Source organism: Echiichthys vipera, assembly GCF_963691815.1.
Source record: "Echiichthys vipera genome assembly, chromosome: X".
NCBI lineage: Eukaryota > Metazoa > Chordata > Actinopteri > Perciformes > Trachinidae > Echiichthys > Echiichthys vipera.
In genome coordinates, this window is record NC_139825.1 from 9,078,479 (window position 1) to 9,102,855 (window position 24,377).

At 39.2% G+C, this 24,377-nt stretch overlaps 1 protein-coding gene across 2 annotated transcripts in view; it reads left to right on the forward strand.

The window, feature by feature from the left end:
- Positions 1-8,034: 8,034 nt before the first annotated feature.
- efcc1 (EF-hand and coiled-coil domain containing 1) overlaps positions 8,035-24,377 on the forward strand; it is a 27,913-nt gene continuing 11,570 nt past the window's right edge. For both annotated transcript variants that reach the window (XM_083939397.1, XM_083939398.1), the window contains exons 1-4: positions 8,035-8,808; positions 11,702-12,141; positions 21,373-21,521; positions 23,472-23,607. In XM_083939397.1, coding sequence (XP_083795523.1) covers positions 8,131-8,808; positions 11,702-12,141; positions 21,373-21,521; positions 23,472-23,607 — 1,403 coding nt within the window. In that variant the 5' untranslated portion in view covers positions 8,035-8,130. The remainder of the gene's footprint in view (positions 8,809-11,701; positions 12,142-21,372; positions 21,522-23,471; positions 23,608-24,377) is intronic.

Below are 24,377 nucleotides of genomic sequence, written 5' to 3' on the forward strand. Positions count from 1 at the left end.
TGTTTTATTAGTGCCACACCACACAGGATGTCATCATCTGACTGAATTTGAGTTTTTGGAGTTTCTTCCAACTTTCTGTCACGATCATGAACCTCTATCTCTAGAGGTGGACTGAAGAGGAACTCTTTGAGCTCTTCAGGACTCATCAAGCCAGTCAGGATCACATTCACATCTTGGAAGTAGATGTTGGTACCATGCTTGTGATAGTTTGATCTGTGCATGTTCAAGTTGTGGAACTTGTACTGGCAATATACAGGCACACATTTTTCCTGGGAAAACAAAAACATTGAACCATCTCAAATCACAGCTCATTGTTAAATGCATAAGCGTGTATATCTAATTCTAACACTCTATCCCGCTGTTTGTCACAGCCCTCAGCGTTTGACACAGACGCACAAGGCATAAGTATGTCTAGCTGTAAATCTGAGAATCTGTGTAGGGAGGATGGGTTGAATAAACACAGGATCTAACCCTAACCAAAGTTTAGGTTTTGTTTCCTAAACATAACCGCATAGTTTTGTTTGAATTCCCTGTGTTTAAAACAGCAACCGTAGTGGAGCATCACAGTTTGATGCACAGGGCTACCAAGCGCATTAACAAATGTTGCCACGGGGTCCTGATAAATCAGCCATTTGTGGCGAGCTGAGATGAGAATGGGTTGAAGCTAAATAGCGAATTAAGAAGGGAATGTATTCAACACACAAGTGAAGTACACGCTTTGTATTAATTGTGATATTGTTAAGACGCACCTGTAGGACATGGAAAGTGACCGGGGAAGAAGGCATTGAGGTGGCTGACAGAATTGTGATCACCAGTGGATTGAGTTCAGCCTTCAGTTGGTCAGATATTAATGATTGGTCCAGAGAGATGTTGCACAAGACCTCAACTACACCAGATGAACAGACTGGGAAGCGTTCTGTCAATGACGTCTCACCTGGCAGTCACAAAAACAAATCACTACAAAATGTTTTCTTTCATGGTTAATATTTTGTCTGAAATTTTAAAACGTATGGTCCATCCATATTGCATAGATCTCCATGACATTTAGCAGAGACATTCAAAGAGGATGAATCCCAATGACTGGTGACCTGTTGACATTTACTCTAGTGCTACCGTGAGTTTGACACTTTTAGTTTTGAGTGAAATGTCTGACATTCCCTCCATCCTCAGCTGTACTTTGTTTTAGTGCTACTTAACTAATCTTAGCATCATAACACATTAAACTAATGATAAAGAATAGAGTAAATATTAGCATGTTATTATTGTAATTTTGAGTATGTTAGCATATTATTAGCATTTAGTGCAAAACACCACTTTGCCTAAGTGCAGCCTCATAGAATTACTAGCATGGTTGCAGACCCTAATTTCTAGTATAATAAGTAATACCTAGACAAAAGTTGCTTAATGATGCTTGTACAGTAACTACGTTGGACCACATTTTTGGCCATCATTCGACTATAATTACATTTTCTTCTACAAGATAAATCTAAGGGGTGAAAACCAGAAAAAACATTACTTAACACATAATTATGTGTTTTTTTCAGACCTTCCTCTCAACTTTGCCTTTTTTTAAACTGATAAACTGCCTTACTGGATATGTTTACCTCTTCCAGGCATCCAAAAATAGAATAAAGATAAAAGTAACACTGAGGTAGAAGTGGTTATAACCAGGAGACATATACAACTGATAATCAAGGGTCGCGGGTTAACAATGATTTGTTTTAAACACCATTTTAGATTAATGAAAGGTTAACTCACCTGCCAACAAATGAATGGGACTGATTTCAACTGAGGCAGTACCATTCTTTTTGATATCCTCAAGGTTGAAAGCATCAGGTTTTTGAAAATCTGCTTCAATATGAGGAGACAGTTATTTTTTATTAACAGGGTTATGAAAACCAGTGTGCATACACAAACCAGTATGGCATCATTGTTTACCAGTGATTATATGTCATAATATGGTAGAAATTGTAGACTACCTGTTTCTGTGCCAACCTCTGAATCGGAATGAAACAATATATCACTTCTGTGCTTTTTAGATGTACTTGACTTCCTCTCACTTGAGGTTCTCATTTTGTTTACCAAAGTCTTGATACTGCCTGAGAATGAAGATATCTTTTCATATAAAAACACAGTAATCAATTAGTTTGGGTTATTTTTTAAGCAAGTTGAAATTGATACTCACCACACATGTCTGTTACATCCCCAGGCTGATCTTGTGTAAATTTAAAGGCTTTCAGCCTTTCACAGCGGGCCTGGCTGGACAATCTCTCCTTACTATTCCATATCTGGAGCTTGATCTTATGAGGAAGTAGACTGATCAGCATCTCCCTGTTGACCCTGACTTGGAAATTCTGGGTCCAACCAACCCATGCCTGATCTCCTTCGTGCCATGTTCTCAAAATCTGTTACAATATTCACATATTTATTTTTGCAATAGAGGTACTTACTTTTCAAGACCAGGATGTTCTGAAATGTTTGTTACCAGATATCAACTCTTTCATGACAATAACCCCTGAGCAGTGATGGGTCATTTGATGTAACTCTAGACAATGTAGCTGCTTTATTGTTGTTGAGTCAGGATGCCCATGAATTGTTTATGAAGGGATACTCTCACACACAGACACATAGACACACACACACACACACATCTAGCAGGACATGTTTACCTTGAGCTCTTCTTCTTTGTACATTTTGGCTGCTGGCCCAAACAATACGAGGTCCACTTTTACTGTCTCTGCATCACCTGGCAACAACTTGTATTCAATATGATAGCAGCTCTGAGCTTTATGGGCTTTCACCAAAACAGTACATGAGTCCTTATTTGTTTTCTTAGCCTTTTCCGGAGCTTCAGGGACATCAACGTCTTCCACTAAAAGAGACAAATGTTTATTAATTAGATCAATGATGACGTTAATCTGTTATCTATAACTACATTAGAAGTAACACAAATATTTTCACACTTTTTCAGTTTGAGTACTTATCAATGTTGCCATAGAGCTCATGTCAGTAGTATATATATTATATATGACAAACCTACCTCTTGGGACAGCTAGGGCAATATCAACTGTCCATGTGACGTAATAGGAGCTGTCATCTGTGCGTGTTGTGATATCCTCACTTGAAGCTGACCTATTTTCCAAACCATGCTTCATGGACAACAAATCAGTCTCAAGGATGAGTGGGTTTTCCTGTCCTTTATCTGTAACGTTTCCATCATCACAGTCTGACTGTGAATTGCAAAGACCCGTCTCTGACATGTTGGCCATGGGGTCTTATATCACTGTAACATTTTCAATGAAAAAAACAAGAAAAGGGAAAATGAAATGAATGTGTTCTATAGCCACTATAAAACAGTATATATATTTATATTATAAATATATTATATATTATTATATATATTATTATATATTATATATATTTTTTACAATAATCTTAATTAAACCTTAGTTTACCCTTTAAACACATGATAGCCAGAGACATATGAATTAATTTGAAATTGTGAAAACTAAATACTTTTAAAACACCTTAAATACCTTATTTTCTAACACCATTAATTATCAAATTAAGTATATATGAATTGCTCTTCCTCCTATCAATGTACACATTAGTTTGAGATATGTGTCGATAATCATCACGTTGGAATTGTTGATGTAGTGTCTGGAATATTTTCAGGTGGAAATGAATGATATTTGAAGGGATTAACATATTCAGTACTCAGGTAATAATGGGTTTAACCTATAGATTGGTGTAAATTAATACAGTTAACCATTATAATACAGTTTACAGATTAAGGGGGTTTTGAGGGATTGGAACCCTTTAATTTTACAAAGTATAGGTACCCTAATATATTAGATTGAATGAATGTATCATTTTAGCACCTCAAAATCAAATAAAAATGCATTGATTACACAATTATCAATAAGTCACTTGATTGGATTTGGGTAGTTTTTAAATTTAATTTAGTTACAGTTAGCTACTGTACCGTTACAGTCTATAAAACGTTAGTCTGTAGGCTATTTCTAAATTGCAAGTTGCTTTAAGTTAGCTAGCTCATTCTGGAAATGGAAGAACATATTAATTATCTGACAACTATGCTTGTGTTTCAGTAATACGTTACAGTTGTTTCTCTTTTGTGCGCAATGCTCACCTCCTGTCGGCCCGGATAAGAGTCTGAAGTGGTCGTGAAACGCTAACGTCAAAGACGTTTAACGTTAATTTCAAGTTTTCTTGAAAACTCCAATGTGAAATACAATTGTTATAACTACGCCTACCTCTGCACTTCTTCTCCCTTTACCTGGACTTTCCATAGCTGCTAAGTCATTAAACTTAGTAAAATTGAGTGTTATGTGCCGTCAGTAAAGTGAACTGTCACACAAAGTTACTACAACACATATCTCTGAGTACAGCGCGTCGCCATGACAACCACTGTAGTGAAGGAAGTGAGGCGTGTAGCTGTCCTCACCATAGACATATAAAGAGTAGATGCCGCATCGAACGTTGGGCCGCGAGAAATGCGGCCGCCATCTTGGATCGGTCATCCTACCAGATAAGTTCTATGAGTGACTCGTTGAGCCTATGAGTTGAGCAGCAGAAGGAACAAGATGCCAGAGCACTGTGCAGCGTATTCCTGCTCTAATCTAATATTACAATATTACAATTCATAATCAGTACGGTACAGTACAGTTTTAAACAATTATACATAAATCCATGCATTTTTGAATGTTATAGTGAGTCCCTCAGGCTGTGGCAGGTAGATAAATATTTAGCTGCCAGAGGAGCTGCTGTCCCTTATTTTATTATTATTATCTTGTCACAGTAGAGGCGTGGAGATTAGCCTCTGTGGGAATGTTAGTTAATTTACCCCCCGGCCAGATGTGTGTGTGCAAGCCTGTGTGTGTGTGTGTGTGTGTGTGTGCCTGTGTAGATATGAAAGGAGAAGCAGGGAGGAGAGGGGTTGTCGTACATGTGGTCTAGTGTAAATGGATTGCACATTTCCAGCAGTAGGTCAGCGGAGGATGTGCTGTGGTTTCATGAGAGGAAGACACTTCAGAGACAGTTAATCTCAGGTCACCTCAGATATTCTCAGTTTTGTTTTTTTAAATATTGAACATGACATTGAGATGAATTATGAGATAATTTTTCATGTCATGTCACTTTTTTTTTTTAAAGTTTATACTATCAAAGGAGAAGTTGCAGAATCTGACCAATATCCTTTGCTGTTAAACTGTTTCATCAAACAGGAGCAACATGATGTGGGGTTTATTATAAAGAATGAATCAGAGATTTACGAGGCAAGCGTGAACATGTATTTCCACTCTGTGCCCGATATTCTCACAGCTGAACAAAATGTTCCATACATTTTTACTTGGTTCTCCACATCTCCACTTAAAGCAGGACGAACGTCACATGTTTGTAAAGCAGAACTGATGAGTCCAGGCTTTTTTGGTTCAGTTGTACCACAGAAGTTGAAACAGTCTGAAAAGAAAAAATCATACATTTATTTAACTAAGGAAAAATCTTAAATGGTTTGTATAATTTAAAATGGATATTACTGAACTATGCCCCGTGTTTTTGTTTGCACATTAAATACAATTACTACATAATTAAAATATGTAATAAAGAAGACATTCACATAATTAGACCTTGCCCAAAAACAAAGGACACAGTCATTTTAGATACTATACAAAGTACTCCTACAACATCACTTTCTTTACCAATTAGAGCTACACTCAAATTGGTAACTGTGCAAGAACAAAACAGTGTGAAAATGATCGATTTAACAAAATGTTATATATATTTTTATACCACACACACTCGCTCAAATGTGGACCCTCCCTCTCCTCTCCACTACCACGACTATGCGACTGGCAGAGCATGGATCATTTCTGAATATTTATAAACATATAGGGTTCGGCTCTTGCTTTTTTTTTAGTGCTTTAAATGAAAGTGTGTCTGTTTGACTTGTATTTAGATGTGTCCAAAATGTCATCTCTCTCTCTGACCTAATTGTATTGATACTCTTGATTTATATGTATTTTAATTTTCTCTGAGTGTGTGTGTGTGTGTGTGTGTGTGCTTGCGTGTGTTTGTGTGTGTGTGTGTGTGTGTGTGTGTGTGTGTGTGAGAGAGAGAGAAAGAGAGAGAGTGAGTGAGAGAGAGATTTATGTATTCATGTATGAAATACAGCCTATTAATACTCTATAAATGATTTCTCTTGTTGTGTTTATATTTATAGTGTTTGCAAAACACCTATCATACATCACATATATCATATATCAGAATATTCTATTACTGTTAATCCCACTGTGAATATTAAAATACGCTGAACCGTGTCCTGTCCTTACACTGAGTGGAGCGGGCGACCGGGCCAAGATGGCGGCTCCACCGCTCGTCAGCGCCAATAGGCCCAACGTTCGATGAGGCGTCTACTCTTTATGTCTATGGTCCTCACTTACTGTTGTGTCTGATGTTATTCAGATTTCTCCTGCCTATACAGTAGGTTTGTTGCCTATAAAACATCATGCCAGACAGTTCCAGATAGACACTTTCTTTACACATTCTAAACACTTGGCAGTAGGACATTTCTGAAACAATAATTAGGCTTATATTTGTCACACCGCAGTGAGGAATGTCCTGTCTTGGGTTTTTTTGTCTTGTGAATTTCATGTTTTTATTTTGAAAAGTAACTCTCCTCTCGTTTCAGGTCACTTGCCCTTCCTCTTGTGTCACCGTTTTTTTTTTTACAGTTATTTGATAACTTAGTTAGTTTGTAGATTTAGATTACCAATAGGAGATAAAACCATGATAAAACAACTAATAAATAATGATGTATGGTTACAGGTTAAACTACCCAGCAGTATTGGAAGAAATTAAATGAGCTCCATCTTTACCAGCTGCAACATTAAAGTGATAAACAAATTAATACATCAATAATAGGCTACGAATCCAATAATATAACAGACTGTATATGATTCTGAAATTCTGAAATCTGAAGCAATTTAACTTTTGTGCTCTTAAGATTCTGAATACATGACTTACTTGTAACATAGTATTTAAACACATTATTATTATTCACCTGCTTTTACTTGAAGTATAATTCCGGTGTAAAATCCTCCCATGGTCTTTTTCGACACTTGCACACATCAAATGAACCATCAAGACAGTTTTTTTTTTCCTGTAACAACCATTAACGGAGAAATGCCGGAGAGTCGCTAACAGCCGGACCTGGCTGTCAGTGATTACATCGGGGCAGCACGGTGAATGCATTCAAATGTCTTTTTAAATCCCTAATACTGCTCCAAATAACAGCAAACCTCTGCAGTAGCATGAGAAGAGTCCCTACACAGAAAACAGAGCACCAACAGCGTAGTTAGAGAACACAGAGTTTATTAAAAGAGTGTTTTAAAGACTTACCTACTGGCCCCTGTACCAGCTCCTCTCATAGTAAAGTCCATTCAAATCGATTACCAAAGTCAATCCCAAAGGAAGGAGCACATTGGTGCCGAAAAAGATCATGGGATGATTTTACGCTGGAATTTCACTTTAAGTTGCCTGGCTTCATCCTTCACCATGAGCCTCACAATCAGAAGCTGTTGTGAAAATCTGCATACAAGCGAGCTCATGCATCTGCATCAGGAATAAAGCAAGGTGCAAATTTTGCTAAAAAACAAAACAAACTTGCTATGAGCTTGTGTTTTACCACTGCGTCAAGATCATGTTACTAAAACAATCTTCAGTTTAAAAAAAGAGAGTTGGGAATAGGCTACCTCTGCTCCACAGCATATTCGTCTCCTGGGCATCTTACATCTTAACAAGGACCGTTGAACCCAAGTGAATGACAAAAGTTTACACACCTGGTGGCAATTACAACCAGACAAACGGCAGTATAGTAGGCTGTGTGTTGTTACGGACTCATTCTCACTCCTGGATTTTGGGGGCAGTGCTAAATTCAAATGTGTTCTGTTTTAACACACGCCTCATTTCAGCTCCGGTAGTCTGCTGAGATCTTCCACTGAGAGGATGAACACAACACACAGACACATATACACACACACACATACACAGGACGAGAAGAAGAAACAAAGTCACTGTGTTCAGTTTGAGGAAATATGATGTATCTCAGTAGAAATGATGGATGCAGTAGACTCCTTTGATCCGTATGGTCGACCAGCGCGCAGGACACAATGGATAGTCAGCACTCTGGCTTACCATTACGGACTGGACCGGGGAGTGGAGAACGAAATTATAGTTTTGGCTACCGGATTGGATCAATACCTGCAGGAGATTTTTCATCACATGGACTATCAAGGTGGAGGCAAAATTCCCATCGAGGATTTTAACATCTTGTGCGAAGTTTTGGGACTAAACAAAGACTCGGAGGACACAGAATGCACTGGTGTTTTAGACAGTCTACCCAGTGAGCTCTCCTTCAGACACTTCCACGCTAAACTGTGCGGATATTTCAGCACCCAGGCGGGCTGTCAGTACGAGAACGGTCGGTTGCTGGTCGGGAAGGACAGCGAGCACATAGAGACTCAGATCCGCCTGAGAAGCCCTCTGAGGCGGCGAGAGAAGCTGGTGTCTGTGGGTGCGAGCGGAGAGTCCGGTCCTTCCTCAGAGGGACGGCACGCATCCGGCCGCAGGCTCGGATCCTGCTCCAAAGAGTGCTATGAGGAGATCGTGGCCCTGGAGGAAGCAGAGGACCGAATAGCGAAACTGGAAGATGAGAACGCAAGTTTGAGGGAGCTGATTGAGGACATGCGAGCCGCACTTCAGAGCAGCGATGCCCGCTGTTTGGCTCTGCAGGTGAGCTGATGCTGCTGGTGCATTACATTCCTATTCAGTAACACTTTATAACAAGGGTTAAAGTCATATACATCAGAAATGCTTAACCAATGCACTGGTGCAATTTGATGCATGATGTAGGCTAGGGATTCTTGTTGCACACTATATGACTTTATGCGATTTAATAGATCATGGATATTAATTCACAGTTAGGCCTACTTCATACGTTAATTGATATATCACCAAATTAGCTGAGATAATCTTGCATAGCCTAAAGGTTAATGTTTGGACCAGTGGAGTGTATCAGATAAAGATGCACTTAAACCAAAATCAGCAGGTGTCACTTGAAAAATGATTAAGAGGACATGTTTAAGCTTCACTCAACAACACAAACACATTTCTTTTTAAAGTAATGTCCATGCTATTATTGTGTCAATTTATCATATAATGTAATGATAGGCTTTGCAAATGCATTACTCTGAAGATTAGCTTTTAAGAGTAACAGAGCTCTTATACAGATGCTGATTAAAATTACAATTTGGTGTATTGTTGTTAATTTTGTTTTTCTTGTTACTTATTCTCCCCTTTGTGCCAGAGAAACAAAGAAATCTTCACTGTAAAAAAAAAAGAAGAAATCCCTGAACAGTTTTAAAGTCATTCAGCCCTTCATGACACATTCAATCAAACAAGCTTTAAGAAAAAAACTTCTTTTACATAAAAAAGATATGCTTTGAAAGCCTTTTTAACCTTTTCACACAGCATTTGGCCAGAGCAAAATTGACCCCTATTATAGTGTTGCCATTTATTCTGCTAAGTAGAAGGTGGCTTTGACTCACAAAACCCTTCTTAGATCTTTAATATAATACTGTCTTCTAAAAATGTAGCATTCAGTTGGATCAAAGAAGCTGTCAATGGGCACAATGGCATCAGGAACCGTGGTGCTTATAGGGCTTCTGTTCCCGCATATTCTTGCATAGACACAAGACAACAGCTGCCACCAACACACCCAAGTTATAGCCTAACAATGTATAACTGATAAGCACAAGTGGTTGATTGATAACTATTAACAGTACAAGTTACAATATCAACCCTTTGTAAATTACCAGTGGTACCAGAGGTTTCTCACTGTCCAACAAGTCAACAGCAGAAGTAAGTCTTTTCACAACCTGGCAACCCATGACTCATAACTTATCAGCATTAGTAAATTACGCATTATGATGATGATGAGGCGGAGGAGGATTATTATTTGTTGGAAATTGATAAATCCATTACCCTTTCATTAATGCATCACTAACATCATAACCGCAGACTAAATGGTTTATTAAAGCGAGAAACTCACAATCTTTTTATTGTGGATTTAATTAAGGACTTGATTATCAATGACTTACCAGCAAGAGAGATTTCCCACAGTCCAGCATCCTAAATATTTCTCTTTATAATGACTTTTAATGATGCTGTCAATCGATTAAAATATTTAATTGCAATTAATCACATTATTGTCTATAGGTATCTCCAAATTAATTAAAAACTATTAAAATTTTATAGAAAAAACGATCTGTTCTAAATGTTCCTTAAGGGGATATTTTTTAAGTTTTTAATACTCTAATCAACATGGGAGTGGACAAATATGCTTGCTTTATGAAAATGTATATTTATTATTATTGCAACAATCCAAAACAATGACAAATATTGTCCAGAATATTCTCCAGAATAACCTCAAAGGTACTGCATGCTCGAAAAATGTCAAAAAAGACTGGATGTACTCCTGTGGTAACTCAGTTCAAATGAAAAGTAAATGCAGATAACTTTGGTCTTGTCCAGAGAACCATCTGGTTTTGAAGATGAACTTGCCATTCAAAAGAGCCTCTTCATTCATTTCCACTCAAGGAGGTTTGTTTCTGCTGCAATCCACAATGTTACTGCTGCATCACTTCCTGATTTCCAAAACTACAGGGAGGGCCGAAGAACGTGTGGACGTTAATCGCGTGTCAAAAAAATAGTGGCATTTAGAGGGATTTGTGTTAACTCATTATTGTCGCGTTAACTTCAACTTTTAACTGATAAATGAATGGTTTATTAACCAAAATAAAGCATAAGTTACAATTAAGATCGTAGTCGCAGCCGGTATGCCAGGTTTGTTGCAGAGTGTGTCAAGTGATGAATCATTCAGGTTAACGACTCATTTGGACTAATCAATTAATTTGACAACAGTATTTAACGTTAGTCATTCTTCAGCTGGAAGTCTTTCTTTGAGTGGTGTGGAATCCATTAGCTAGCTCTCAACTCAAAATTATTCTTGTTTCTGTAGCAACAACAGACAACCCTGGCAACCCACAATGCCCAACGCTATTGGCTGCTACGATGGAAACAGAACGTGACAGAAATTGTCAAATTTAAAAAAAAATAATAATAATTCAGACTAAATATATTTATATTTTTGGAAAGGCAACACTGTCTTTCTGTACTCCCCAAAACACCCCAGGGCTGTGGGTGTTTTTTAAATATAGCTTTTAGTAAAGATTCTACATATTCAACTTTAATCAGCTTAATACAATGTGCTTTATCAGAAAGTTGTACAAAAACCTGATCCTTAATTGACTGTTTTATTAACATTTTTTTACTGCAGAGTGGTCTATTAGGTGTCCAATATTTTTGAAAAATTGTTTACAACTGCAAACTTGATAGCTTATTATAATAGTTTATCATTGACTTGACTATTAATGACATAACTACAAGATAAACTTTTCACAAACTAGTAACCAAAAACTTGTTCCTATTAATGGCTTTAAGTGATCTTATAAAGCCATTAGTTACAGTTTATATCATCTTCCTAGTCACATTTACTGGAATGCAACACTTTGGTTTTGGGTAATATGTTGATCTGGTCCCCTATTGTCACCTGTTGCACGTTTAGGTAGGACTGTGGAAAAGCCACTCCAAACATAAACCAGAGGAAGGCTGTTTTGCTGCCCACCAGAAACAAGCGGCCCAGAAAAGTTTGAGCAACACCAACCTGAAAAGCAGCACCTACAGTAACCTGAGAAGCCTGCAGAACATTATCCATGAGATAGAGCTGCTGCGGAGCTCCAGAGAACGACAGGTAGAGGAGACCATGCTGTGTAATGAGAGACTGGAGCAGGAGCTATGGAGCTCTAAAGAGACTGTGGCTGCTTTAGAGGACTGCAACCGAGTCCTGAAGAGGGAGCAGGTGGACATGAGGGGAAAGGTGGAGGAGGCCAGGCAGGCGCTGCTCAGCGGCCTGGGTAAGGTGAAGGAACTGGAGGCCAGAGCTAGTCATGTGCCGACGTTGCAGAGGCACATCCTCCAGCTGGAATCAGAGCTCCTGTACTACAGGTAAGGGAACACTGTATCATATATAGCATTTTATTTTATTTTTCACACATCCATCACTTTACAAGTTCAATAATGAATCATGAATTTCTATGGAGGAGGAGAGACTGTCCAAGAGTCCATTTGTACTTGTAAGTATTTACGCCAAGACAAAAAAACAGGAGGGAGATTGAGAAGGTGTTTTGAAACATTTATAAACACTTTTGTCTGTAAGACAGGGTCGAGGTCTATGGAACACCAAAAATGTTCTATATTTTAGAAATAAAAAGATATTGTGAAATAATGAATATACTGTGCTAAATGAACCAACAATTTCTGAAGTTATTGAAGATGTGATTAAAACTTGAGACATTATTATGAAATGTTATTCCTTCATTCATTTTTAATTTCACCATAGACATTTTATTTCATAATGCAAAAATGCTTTTTTATTCTATTATGGTATTTTTCTCAGTAATACATTTAATTTCCAGCAGCACTTATCTACTGTTCAGAATGACTTTGACATTGTTGTTCTTTAGCTAACAGGAGCGAAGTGGCTAATTCGGTTAGCTGTTGTTCACAATGACAATGCCACTGTCATGACAAGTGACATTACAAAAAGTGATATTATGAACTCAGAATTGTTATTGGGAAACATTTCCTTAAAAATATCGATGATGAAATAAAAATGTGGCCTACAAAATTTTGTCATTATGAAAATAAGAATGATGAAAGAACATGTTGTAATAATGAGAATAAGAATAATGTATAATGTATTACAATATTTTACAAGTGAAATTAGCTGTGCACTATATGGCCTATTTTTTTCTTGAAATTATACAAAACACAATTTACAGATAATACACAGTAAGTGAAAAAAAAAAAAAGACAAGTCCAAATAACAAAGCGATCTTAGAGTGTTGAGTTCTTGGTGTCTCCTCTGTATTCAGGCGATGGTGCTGGAGGTGGAAGGTGGGTTGCAATCATGACCTCAGAACTTCTAAAATCCTGGCTACCGCCCCGTTGGAAAGTGAATTTTCTGCAGTTATAATCCACTGTTTACCTCTAACATTTTGATATTGATTTTTTGCTTTTGTATTGATATAGAAATAAGGGTGTTACTTCAACGTTGCACGTTGTCCCAAGGTCACAGAAAGAGAGCATAGACTGTAAGACCCCTTTGTACCTCTTCATTATCCAGTCAGCTGTCAAACCCTGAGCAAAACCAGTGTCTGGCTGTTCATCATGTCATTAGGAAGAAGGCTTGTTTTGGCAGGTTATTGCATTAGGGAGGCCTTTGTGGCCACAATGAACCAGAATGAATTATAATCCTTTGTATGGAGTGAAATTATTCTGTTTACATCTGGCTTCATGCCTGGAAACCTCTGCCATGCTGCTTACGAAGGCTTGATGTGGTTTACTTTTCCAATTTTCAGCCTTGTTGTGTTTTGGTTTATTTAACAGGCATCGTGTGTGGCAGGTCGGTACTGCCTGAGCTCCGCTACTGTTGGGAACTATTCATTTTGGTAGAAGTAAGGGTGTAATTGGACTTTTAAAGTACAAAGCTGTTGGTTTTATGTTTATCTCTGCATCTGTTGTCCCAGCTCCAACTATATAACCAGTGTCTACAGGTCTGGCTTTCTTGGCAGCAGATGTCATTAAATAGTTGTAACATCTATCTAAAGCTGTTATTACGGACTCATGACACATTCACAACCAGACCAATATCATTAAATCCTCACTCCTACTACCTGCCTATAGGTGATTCTAACAAATAACAAATTTTGCAACCACAATACCCTTCTCAAAACCCTAAACTCTCCTAATCTATGCAGAATGCATTCCAAAGTCTTTTCACTGCCCATCCATTGATACCCTAATGACAAATAATTCAACACCACAAAGGCTCTGACTTGTCAAGAGAGAGCTCCATTGAGTGAGAACCTCAACAGACTGACCATTCTCATCAGTCTCCGCTCACTTCTTTCACTCTGCTCCCAATGAACAATACCACACAGGCACCCCAGTCCTATGGATCTTAGCAACCAAGCTCCATGAAAAAAGCATCTTTGCTTGCCCAGTCACATCTCATCCGAGGAGAGGGTCAGAAAGAAAGGTGCCAGTTGAGGTGTTGTCCTTTAAGATTTGAGTGAGATGAAAATGCTTTTTGTTTTCCTTTACATCTTGCTTAAAAACTGTGTGACTCTGGGTTGCATTAAAATGAAGTCATTATTCTTTCAATTCATTGTCTAAGTGTCAGATGTCCATTTGATGGGGTTAGACAGGGTTCTCGTATCTTAAATCAAGGAAATTAGGGTCATACATTGTCTTTTATTTACTATAAATTTTCTGTAGAATCTCATTTGCAGATGGTGCGTTTAAGGCTGATGTAAGGCTGGGCAATAATTCGAAATGATAATTTATCGTCTTTCGTTGGAATCCTATCATGATTAAACCATATATTAAGATAGTGATACACAATTATGTAGCCTAATCTGCATTGATAATAACAAGCAAATTTCTCTGAAAATCTAATCTGAAATATTGAAATATCAAGATTATTTCACTTGAAATGTTACTTATTTATTTTTTAAATGTATTTGTATTGTTTGCACATGTTATATCATTGTATATATCGTGTTTGAAATATGAAATTACCTGTATTGGTATAGTTGGCCAGTGTGTCCAGCCTTAGGCTGATGGGAAAATTGTCACATGCACAGTAGTTTACCGTGAAACATCCAGTGGTGTGTGTTTCTTTGATGAACTTAGCATTAGCCAATGAAAGAACATTAATATTAATTTTGTTACATTTATGTTAGCTAGCTTTAGACATTAACCTCTTTTTCTTATCATGAGTCATGGTTGCTAGCTAGCTGCCAAGATGGGCAGATGCAGGTTTAATGACAAATGGTTTTGTAGGTGGTTGGCGCCGACAGGAAACAAAGCAAGGTGTAATATATGGCGAAAGACTTTGGTGTTAGGGGCCATGGGGGTCAATGCTGTTGAATCCCACATGAAAAGCTTGAGCAGTCTGCAGTGGGACCAATGCCTGCATTGTTTGCACGTTAGTAGCCCTAAAACTTTGTACAACTTCTCAACAGTTAGCACTGAGCAAATTTGTGTTATAGCCAGAAACACAAAAGGCTGATGTAATGTTGTTTTTTCTGAGCACATTCATTCAAGTCAAATGTTACTCAGCACTGAACAAAAGAAAGGAAAAGTCACTCTTTTCTATCAAAGAAACATTTAGGATCGACTGTAACTTTATCCCTGTGGCTTATTTCTAAACTGATGGGATTATAATAATGACATTAATTTAAATGCTGCTGGATCTGAGAGCTGGCACTGCTTCTGTCCTGTGGATTACACTTAAGCGCAGTGATAATAAAGATGGAGATAATAATTCCTTTTTTAATAATTCATTTTATTTATATAGCGCTTTTCAGTGACCCAAAGTCGCTTACAATGACATGAACAAAAACAAAATCAAGAAAGGGGCAATTATATCATCATAGACATGCTTAAATGCATCCTTATGATATTAATGCACCTATATGAGGCCTAACACAGTAGGACAGCCACTCATTTTACCCGGCATCAGTGCACCCTTGAGAATATTTTTGCATCTTTCCTGCTGGAAATGGGTTAAGAAGCTAGCAGGCTTTGTCCAAAATCTGGGTACCAAAGCTTAAACTCACTCTTTGTTTTGTTTGTTTAATCAGTACAAAAATATTAGGTTTAAAACTGAAGTTGCCTTGCACAGAGCCAGACTAACTGTTACACCCAGTATCCAGTCTTTGTGTTAAACTAAGCAGTTGCTGGCTCTAGCTTCATATTTTCTATGCAGACCTGAGAGTATTCCTCTACGTATTCTTGTCACTAGGTTTTTATGGTATCTTATGAACAATTCACAACAACTCAGATGAAAAGACATTCTATTTATCACTGTGAAACACCGGTACATGACTGCGATGGGTTAAGTTAAGCCAAGAAACGTTGATGATTAAGTTTTGGTACCAAAACTATCATTAAGTTTAGGCAACAAGACAACTGTTATGTGATCGGCTAAAGGTTGAATATGTAGAATCTTTATTAAAAGCCATATTTGAAAAAGAATAACGCACCGACAGCCACAGGCTTTTTGAGGGGTACAGAATGATAGTATTGCTTTTCCATAAAAAAATATATTTAGTCAGAATTGATATTTTAAAATTTTCGTGACAGGTTTGAGAATGACTTTCTGTCATGTTTTGTTTCCATTGTAGCAGCCAATAGCGTTGGACATTGCAGGTTGCCAGGGTTGTCTCTTGTTCAGCGCAGCTACTGTAGGCTAGCACTGAGTGAAGCTAAGGGGGCGTTATTTGTCCCAGCAGCTGAGTGACCGGAGACGGGCAAAAACTAGGGTTTATATAGGCCAAGCATTCACTCCATGGACTAAGATAACTTTTGTGTAAACAGTAACGGCTAACGGTAACTGTCAGTCAAACTCCTCTGCAATACTTGTTCTTATGGTTCTCTTAAGTTTAGAGAAATGGTCCTGGTTTGTCCTAGTGCGTCCAGGACATGAAAACTGGTCCCCTCCTCCCTATGCAGAGTTTGGTGCTCTCATACTAAGTCACCTGATTTCCTTCTTTGCTCTAGACGTAATGTCTAAAGTAATGTGTAGGTTGATTACATGAGAATTACAGTGCCTTACTTTTTGTAGGTACAGCGGATGAGGGCAACATGTAATATGTAACATGTGATTTGCATCTTGATTTCCTTTTTAGTCATTATTAGCGCTTGGTGATGTCCACATTTTTCATCTAGAAAATCCCCTTTCAGCTTCCCATCAAATCTAGCAGACGTCAGTTCAGTGTCGGTAGAAAATGTGGTCAACATCAGTATGAAACTTAAGATATGTGGGTGTTGTTGCATAACATGTCTATTATTTCTTTGAATTGTACGCTAGAACAGTGGGAGCCGCTCCTCTAACAGGAAAGTCTTTGTATAATAAGGTTGTCTTAAAGTGTCACTTTAAGTTCTGTATTTTACACTCATGAAGGTAAAGGGACTCTAATTCAGCCACTATAGCCTATAGAGCTCTGTTGGCAAAAGGGATTAGACAATAGGGAACACAGCGTGAGGAACAAAAAGAAATGAGGGGGAGTAAAGCCTACCATCTGGAGGAAGAAGCAAACACTCAACTGTTTGTTCATGAAATGATGGACATGTTTTGCAAGGCCCACAAGAGAGGAATGGTTTCATTCAGCTTTCCATCTTCTTTTTGTTCTCCAAAGAAAAGACGTATGTATGAAACCATTCCTTAAAATAAACTTTACTCATTGTTCTTCCAAAATGTATTCCGATTTATTTTCCTGTTGAATCCAGGTGTCTCTATTTATAGTCCAGGGATTTCTAGAGAGCAAGCACGTGTGTCCTCAGTGTGCAAGTTTAAAACTCACTTTCCATTTTATCGGCATGCCAGCAGACTTCTTCTCTGTGTGCCTCTCACCCCTGGCCCTCTGAAGGAAGGCCTCAGGGGAGGCATAATCTCCCAGCCTTTTCATGCTCTCTGCACGCCGCCTCAGAGCAGAGGGGAGAGGAGGGTCTAGCAGACCATTTATCTGCCTCTGCACAAGAGCTGCAGCATTGTGTAGAGCAGGTGCTGCCACGGCATTCCTTCCCTTTAAATAATGTGGAAAGGACCCATGTCTGCTGCTGCCTTACTGTTGTTCTTGAACAGCTTTCAAAAAACCTACTCTGCCAAGTTTGTTCACTTTCACACTGAACCACTGCCCTGCCCTCCCCCTCTCTGGTTTAAAGGTATGCTGACATCAGCAGAAATACATCACACACAAAATATCTTGTAAACTTATGCCACCCACCCCTGTCGGTCTTCTCTCCCCACAGTTCCCTCTACTTTTAATACCCTTGTTTGTTTGACTCTGGGGCTTTCTTTGCACTTTGCTCGCTAAGGCAAGCTTAACTACCCTCTGTAAATGTTGCAGCCATTGGTTTTTAGAGTCCTCAGCTAGAGCTGAATAATAATAACACTGAAGCTGTTTTATTTGTATGCCAGAAACCTTTTCATAGTACGGGTGTGAGTCTTGATTAATAATGGTCAGCTACGTAAACATGACCCCTCACCCGTCTCTGTCATGCTGCAGGGCACCAACAAGCACTGAACATCAAGTTCAAGCTCAGGTACCTCATGGGCTTGTTTTTAACCTCTGCAGAGAAGAGATCATTGACCGATGACACCTGAAAGAGGAAACTGCTCTTCGAGGAGTAGAGGAGGAGGAACAGTGATGGGGGGCGGCTGTTGATGGAAAGTTCACTTCAGAGCTGCGCTGTGATAAACACAGAGAGGACTCCTGGTGTGTCCTGGCTCTAACAACAAACAGCTGGACTACCCCCTTGAGGCCAAAAGAAAAGCTTTAAACTTTCACTAATAGGGCAGAATACAGGATCTTATTAATTAGAAATGCCCTGACATAGCACAATAGAGCTTTTCATGTACAGTTTCACTCTTTGTGTGTGCTCTTTGAGGGATGTAGTAATAATTAGGCTGACATAGGCCACCAGATACTTCCACATACTGTATATTTAACCAGCTCCAATACCGCCGTTTTTGTCACAGCTTTCAACCGTTAACCTGTCCAATATTAGATGCTCAGAGCATGTGCTCGTTTAGGCAAAACACCAGACTTTCACTCAGGAGGCCACGGTTTGTGTCAAACGCACTTATTTTCACCCACCCACAATCTTTTCCTATAACCCTAATCAAGTGGTTTTGTTGCCTAAGCCAAACTATGTCGTTTTGTGAGAATTTGACAACATTAACCAGGTGTACAACAGAGACTGTAGTGGAGCACCATACATTAGACGCGTAGGGCTACCCAGTGTGTTGAGTTACTAGTGCATTTTTTCTGCCAGGCCAATAATACTAACCTGAGAATAATAACATTTATGTAGCATATAGTCACATGCAGGAATAAGAAAGTACATGAATTTCCTTTCAGTATTCCATTCAGAATTGTTATTCTGAAAAAGTTTATTTCAAGTCTCAATTTGTACAGATAAGCTAAGAGATGCCTTTGATATAGACCATACAGGCAGTTCAGGAAATGTTAAATTTCATGACATGTCTACACTTGTATAGTATTTCCTCGCACACTATGAGGTGATGGCTACTGCTAAATTCTGCCTTAATTATCCGCCTGATTTATGACCTTAGAAATTGTTTTTTTTAGTTTATTTCCATTTCTTTTAAAGAAGACAAACGGCAATATGCTATATGTCATCCTTCTTTTGATACTTGGTCAGCATGAACTGACAGAGATACAGCCCTCAAATATTCAAGGTATAAAGATTTTTATTGTAGTTTTTAGCATTCATTTTAATTTGTGTTTCTGTCCACCTGGCAAATGTAAGTGACTGCTCTTCTCCTTCTGTCTTTGTTTTGGTCTTTGTCAGCTCCTTAGTGGGAATATTATAGCTAAATGCTACAATAGCTAATGGGTTACTTTATCTGTCTACCATTAGTAGTCTAGTGTACAATGTGTATCTGAGGTTTTTTTTTTGCTGAAAACAGCTACCTATTGAGCTGGAAATGATTAATGAGAACAATGAGACTGAACCAAACAATGAAGTCAGTCAAGAAGCTAAAATAATCTAAAATATGAGGCAAACTACAAATCAGATGATTATCTGTAGGTTCACCACTATGAGTGACCCGTCACATTATATTATAAATATAAGAGCATTGATTGGTGCAGCTTTAAGTTGTATAAAATGTTAAACATTTTAATTGGAGTATATTGTAAACATACAGTATCCCAAAATGTATAAAAAATTTATATAATCTATCAATCAATGTATCACCACTCACTCATATGTTAAAAGACTTCAGGTCATTCTCAAACCAGGTGATAAAACTAAATCAGAAGAACAGTCAAAACCCAATGACCAGTTTTCATCATCAAGACACAAAGCCATTTTTATTTATTTTTTTACCTCTATGCATGTCAAAGGCTTGAGCAAGATGCACTGGCCTTGCTACAGTATTCACTGGACACAGGCTGCAGCCTCCCTCCAACCACTGTCAATTAAAGTGCAATAAGTCACACCAAAGCTTGCATTTGAAAAAGCCTCCCACCACTTCATTCCAGAGTCCGAGCATCTCCACAGCAACCAGCAAAGTTTTGTGTTCGCTCACGTCTATGTTGGTCCGAGTGCAGCTGCCGGCCAACGTGAGATCCTTTCTTCCCTCCACTGTAGCCCCCACTAACTTAAACATGACTCTCTGATTGATTGCCTGACGTCATGCTGTAATTATTGATTTTCAGTGAAGTCAGTTGTTTCTCTACACTTTTGCACGAAGAAAACTAAAGTAGTACACAGATGCAGAGTATATTATTGTCTTACGGCATAGTCTGCTTCGTGCCAACAGGATATAAGCATGAGTGCTCTGTGACTTTTTTCTTTTTCTTTTTTTTTCAAAGAGTCAGGCTGTTGCAAACCTTTTTGAGATTTTCTCTTTTTTCAGCAAGACATCATCATCTGGAAACACTTATTCTGTGATTTACGAAGCCCCCCTATCGGATTTCCCCGAACACAAAAAGAGCAGACAGCAGGAGAAACTGAGAAAATTCAAACCATTACAGAAAGATTGATCAGCGCAAACTGCAGTCTCAGGCTTTTTTCAGTAATGTATGTTAGAATGTTACTATGACATAAGGGAAAATATGACCTATAGAATAAAAGTTTTACATATATTTTAATCTGCAGGCATGCAATAGAGCTTATAAACTGTTCATGTGCTTCAACATTTCTGTGCTACTTTAATATGTCAGCTTATGTGTTTTTACCTCACATCTTGCAAGCTAACTCCTGCACAGAAACGGCACCATTCCACCACTGACCCACTTTACTGTAAAAATGCCTTAAAGATACAGTGTCTGGCTTCAATTACCCCACCCAGATTTGGCATACAACATCACAGGCCTCTATAAAATTATCGTGGCGGTTGGAGATGTGGCCTAATACACACTGCCTTGTGTTACTTGATATGTTCTTTTTGATGTTGGCAACTGGTTTGGACTGAACTTTTCTCATCTTTCTCAAACCTATGCAGAGAGCAGCTTTGGACACTTGGTCAGTGCCAGTTTATGTGCCGAGACATACACACAGAGGGAAAAATGGGGTCATGTATTTGTAGAGAACATGCAGTACAACAGCTTAAACTTAAACAGCGCTCTCTTTCAGGTCAGAGGTGTCAAATCTACAACTCCCAAGCAGCACAAGGGCAGAGCAGCAGCTGAGTGCTGGCAGCAGGATGGTCCAGAGATGTTGCTTTGGCTCCCAACATGACCGATGGTCTCCGACAGGGCGGGCTGTGACGACCCCAGATAAGAGTATGATATGTTTCTCATGAAAGCACAGGATCCACTGCTAATGTCTCTAAACTGGGCAGTCAAGGAGAGTAAAAAACCAGTCTCACTCTTCAAAATGCATGATAAACTTACATAAACATCAGTTAATTGTACCATTATTTGTTCTATAAAATGTCAGAAAATAGTGGAAACACATGTAGCAAGTTCTGATAACCCATTGTGACATCGTATTGCTTGTTTTGTCCATAGACAGGTATAATAAGGGGGACAACGCATCTCCACCTTCCACATACAGTCATACACTGACATACACATCAGAAACTAATGTAATTCTCAAAATACACTGATGACACAGCCTGCAGGAGCAATGTGGGGAGCAGTATCTTACACTTCGACATACTGTATGGACTGAGCCCAATCATGACATTTCACCCCATTTTTATAGCATTAAATAACTAATTAAAAACAAACTTTTCTGAAAAATTAACACATGAACAAACATCAGCATGATAAGAACTAGCTGTCTTTTGGAAAAATGTATTTGTGGTGTAGTTCGATATTTTAGTTTGGCCCATGTCCCATCTGTTAACACGGAGGGGGGCAGGGTTAATGACCTATGCTGGAGCCAGCCATCAGGGGGCAATCCAGATGTTTTGGCTTCACTTTTGAGGAGCTGTCAAGCCGTCAATCTTTATATACAGTAGATATGGGCAAATGAGGCTTCAGGTAGCTATATGAAGCTTTTCTTTATTTTCCACTAGATGGTGCTCTCTGTTCAACAAAGGGTTGAATTACCATTCATTGAGCCAAGAGCTCCATCAGATGGGTTCGACAAATACAACTAATGGTTAACGAGGCTCCATGAAGCCTCATTTGCCCATCAGCAATATACAGTCTATGGGCGCACTCACACTGTCCATCCGTACCGTGCCCCGTGCTTTAGGGTACTTGTCCCCCCCTCCCTCTCCCCACGGTGGCCAGGCCCATTTGTACTCACACTGCGCCGTAGCACGTCACACGCATTGATTGACGTCTTCGCAATGCGTCGCTTTGTTTACAAATCTTTCCATAGACCTCAGAGTTTTTGTACGTCTTGACTGTTTTTGAATATTTTCATCCGACCAAATCTGCAGTAAACACTCCACCTCCGCATCACACCAACGTGAACCTTTCGCTGCCATTTTTGTTGTTGTTAAATGTCTGCGCATGGTCCGTCTTTTTTTTTTTTCTATGTCCGAACAGGCGCACATAGAATGACGTCAAAGCCGCCGGAGGCCTCGTGCTCGTGCTCATATACGTGCGCGCGCTCGTGCTCGTACATGCGCAAACACGCTCTACAAAAGCCCACCTCTCTCAAACGGGCCGTGGACGGCCAGCTGGCTCCAGCTTGGCGCGGAGCGGTTGCACTCACACTGGTCAAACGAACTAGGCTTTACTCGTAAAACCTGTCTGGGCATGGTAAGGAAGGACAGTGTGAGTGCGCCCTCACACTACCTGGGCCTCGGTGAATGCTTCTTGCTGCCTATATGTCATCACACCTTAACACGTCACTTGCATTGATTGACGTCATCGCGATGCGTCGCTTTGTTTACAAATCTTTCTATAGACGTCAGAGTTTTTGTGTTTTTTTAAATATTTTTATCCGACCAAATCTGCAGTAAACACTCCACCTCCACATCACGCCAACGTGAACCTTTCGCTGCCATTGTTTTAAATGTCCGCGCATGGTCCGTCCTTCTATTTTCTATGTCCGAACAGGCGCACATAAAATGACTTCAGAACCGCCGTAGGCCTCGTGCTCGTGCTCGTGCTCGTACACGTGCAAACATGCTTTACAAAAGCCCACCTCTCCCAAACGGTCCATTGCCGGCAAGCTGCATTCTCAAGTCTTGTCTTCCCATCACCTCTGGCTACCACCCTCTATGATAATGATAATGAATATTCATGATGATGGTGTGCTGTGGCATCTAGTGGAGGAGCAGCTGTTTCGTTCGGTGGAGGGCCAGGCAGCGTCTGACGAGGAAGAGGATAAGTGGACTGAAGACCAGCAGAGGCAGGTTGAAGAGGTGAAGAGGATCTTGACAAGGCTGTCCTGCTGTGGGGAAAGGTACCACACATCTATATCATCACTATCTTAAAGCTAACAGCAAGCTAGTGGAATACTATTTCATGACGTACCTCAGTTCACTGTCTATGATAGGATAGCAAGCACAGTGGAGCATCATTCCAAGAATGGCATAACATTTTCTACATATGTTATTGATATATACAGATAATTTCTAACCAATAATGTTTAAAGCTGCATTAGCCTTTTTAGCCTCTTTGGGGGCAGAAAAATTGGGTCCCGGGTCCTATGTTTCCTGGGTCCATGTTCCAAAAGGGTCCTATGTTACCCGGTCACATAAGCCTCTGCCTTCACTGATTTTTATTCAGCATTTTATTAGGGTTAGGGGTTGTGTTAGTGTCTACATAGGCCTATTTGCTGTGGAATTCTGCACTTTATGTGGAAAAATTAAAAGATTTTCCCTGCTTTTCCCAAAAAGGGTCCATTGTTTCCCAGTATGTTATTTTACCCAAAACCAGTGCCAAGTTCCACGGCAAATAGGCCTATGTAGACCCTAACACTACCCCCTAACACTGACCCTGCCCAAAGACAGACACAAAGACAGACAGACAGACAGAGAGACACACTTCCTCTGTCTCATAGTAATGTGAATATGACTTATATGTTATGGCAGTTAATACAGCAGAACAGCAAGAAACAGCTAAGGTGATAGAATATGAAAATTATAATAATTATGGTGGTAAATATTATCAATCATTAAGCATAACAAAATCAGCTTAGGCCCCGTAAATGCAGGCTCTAAGAGAGATTTA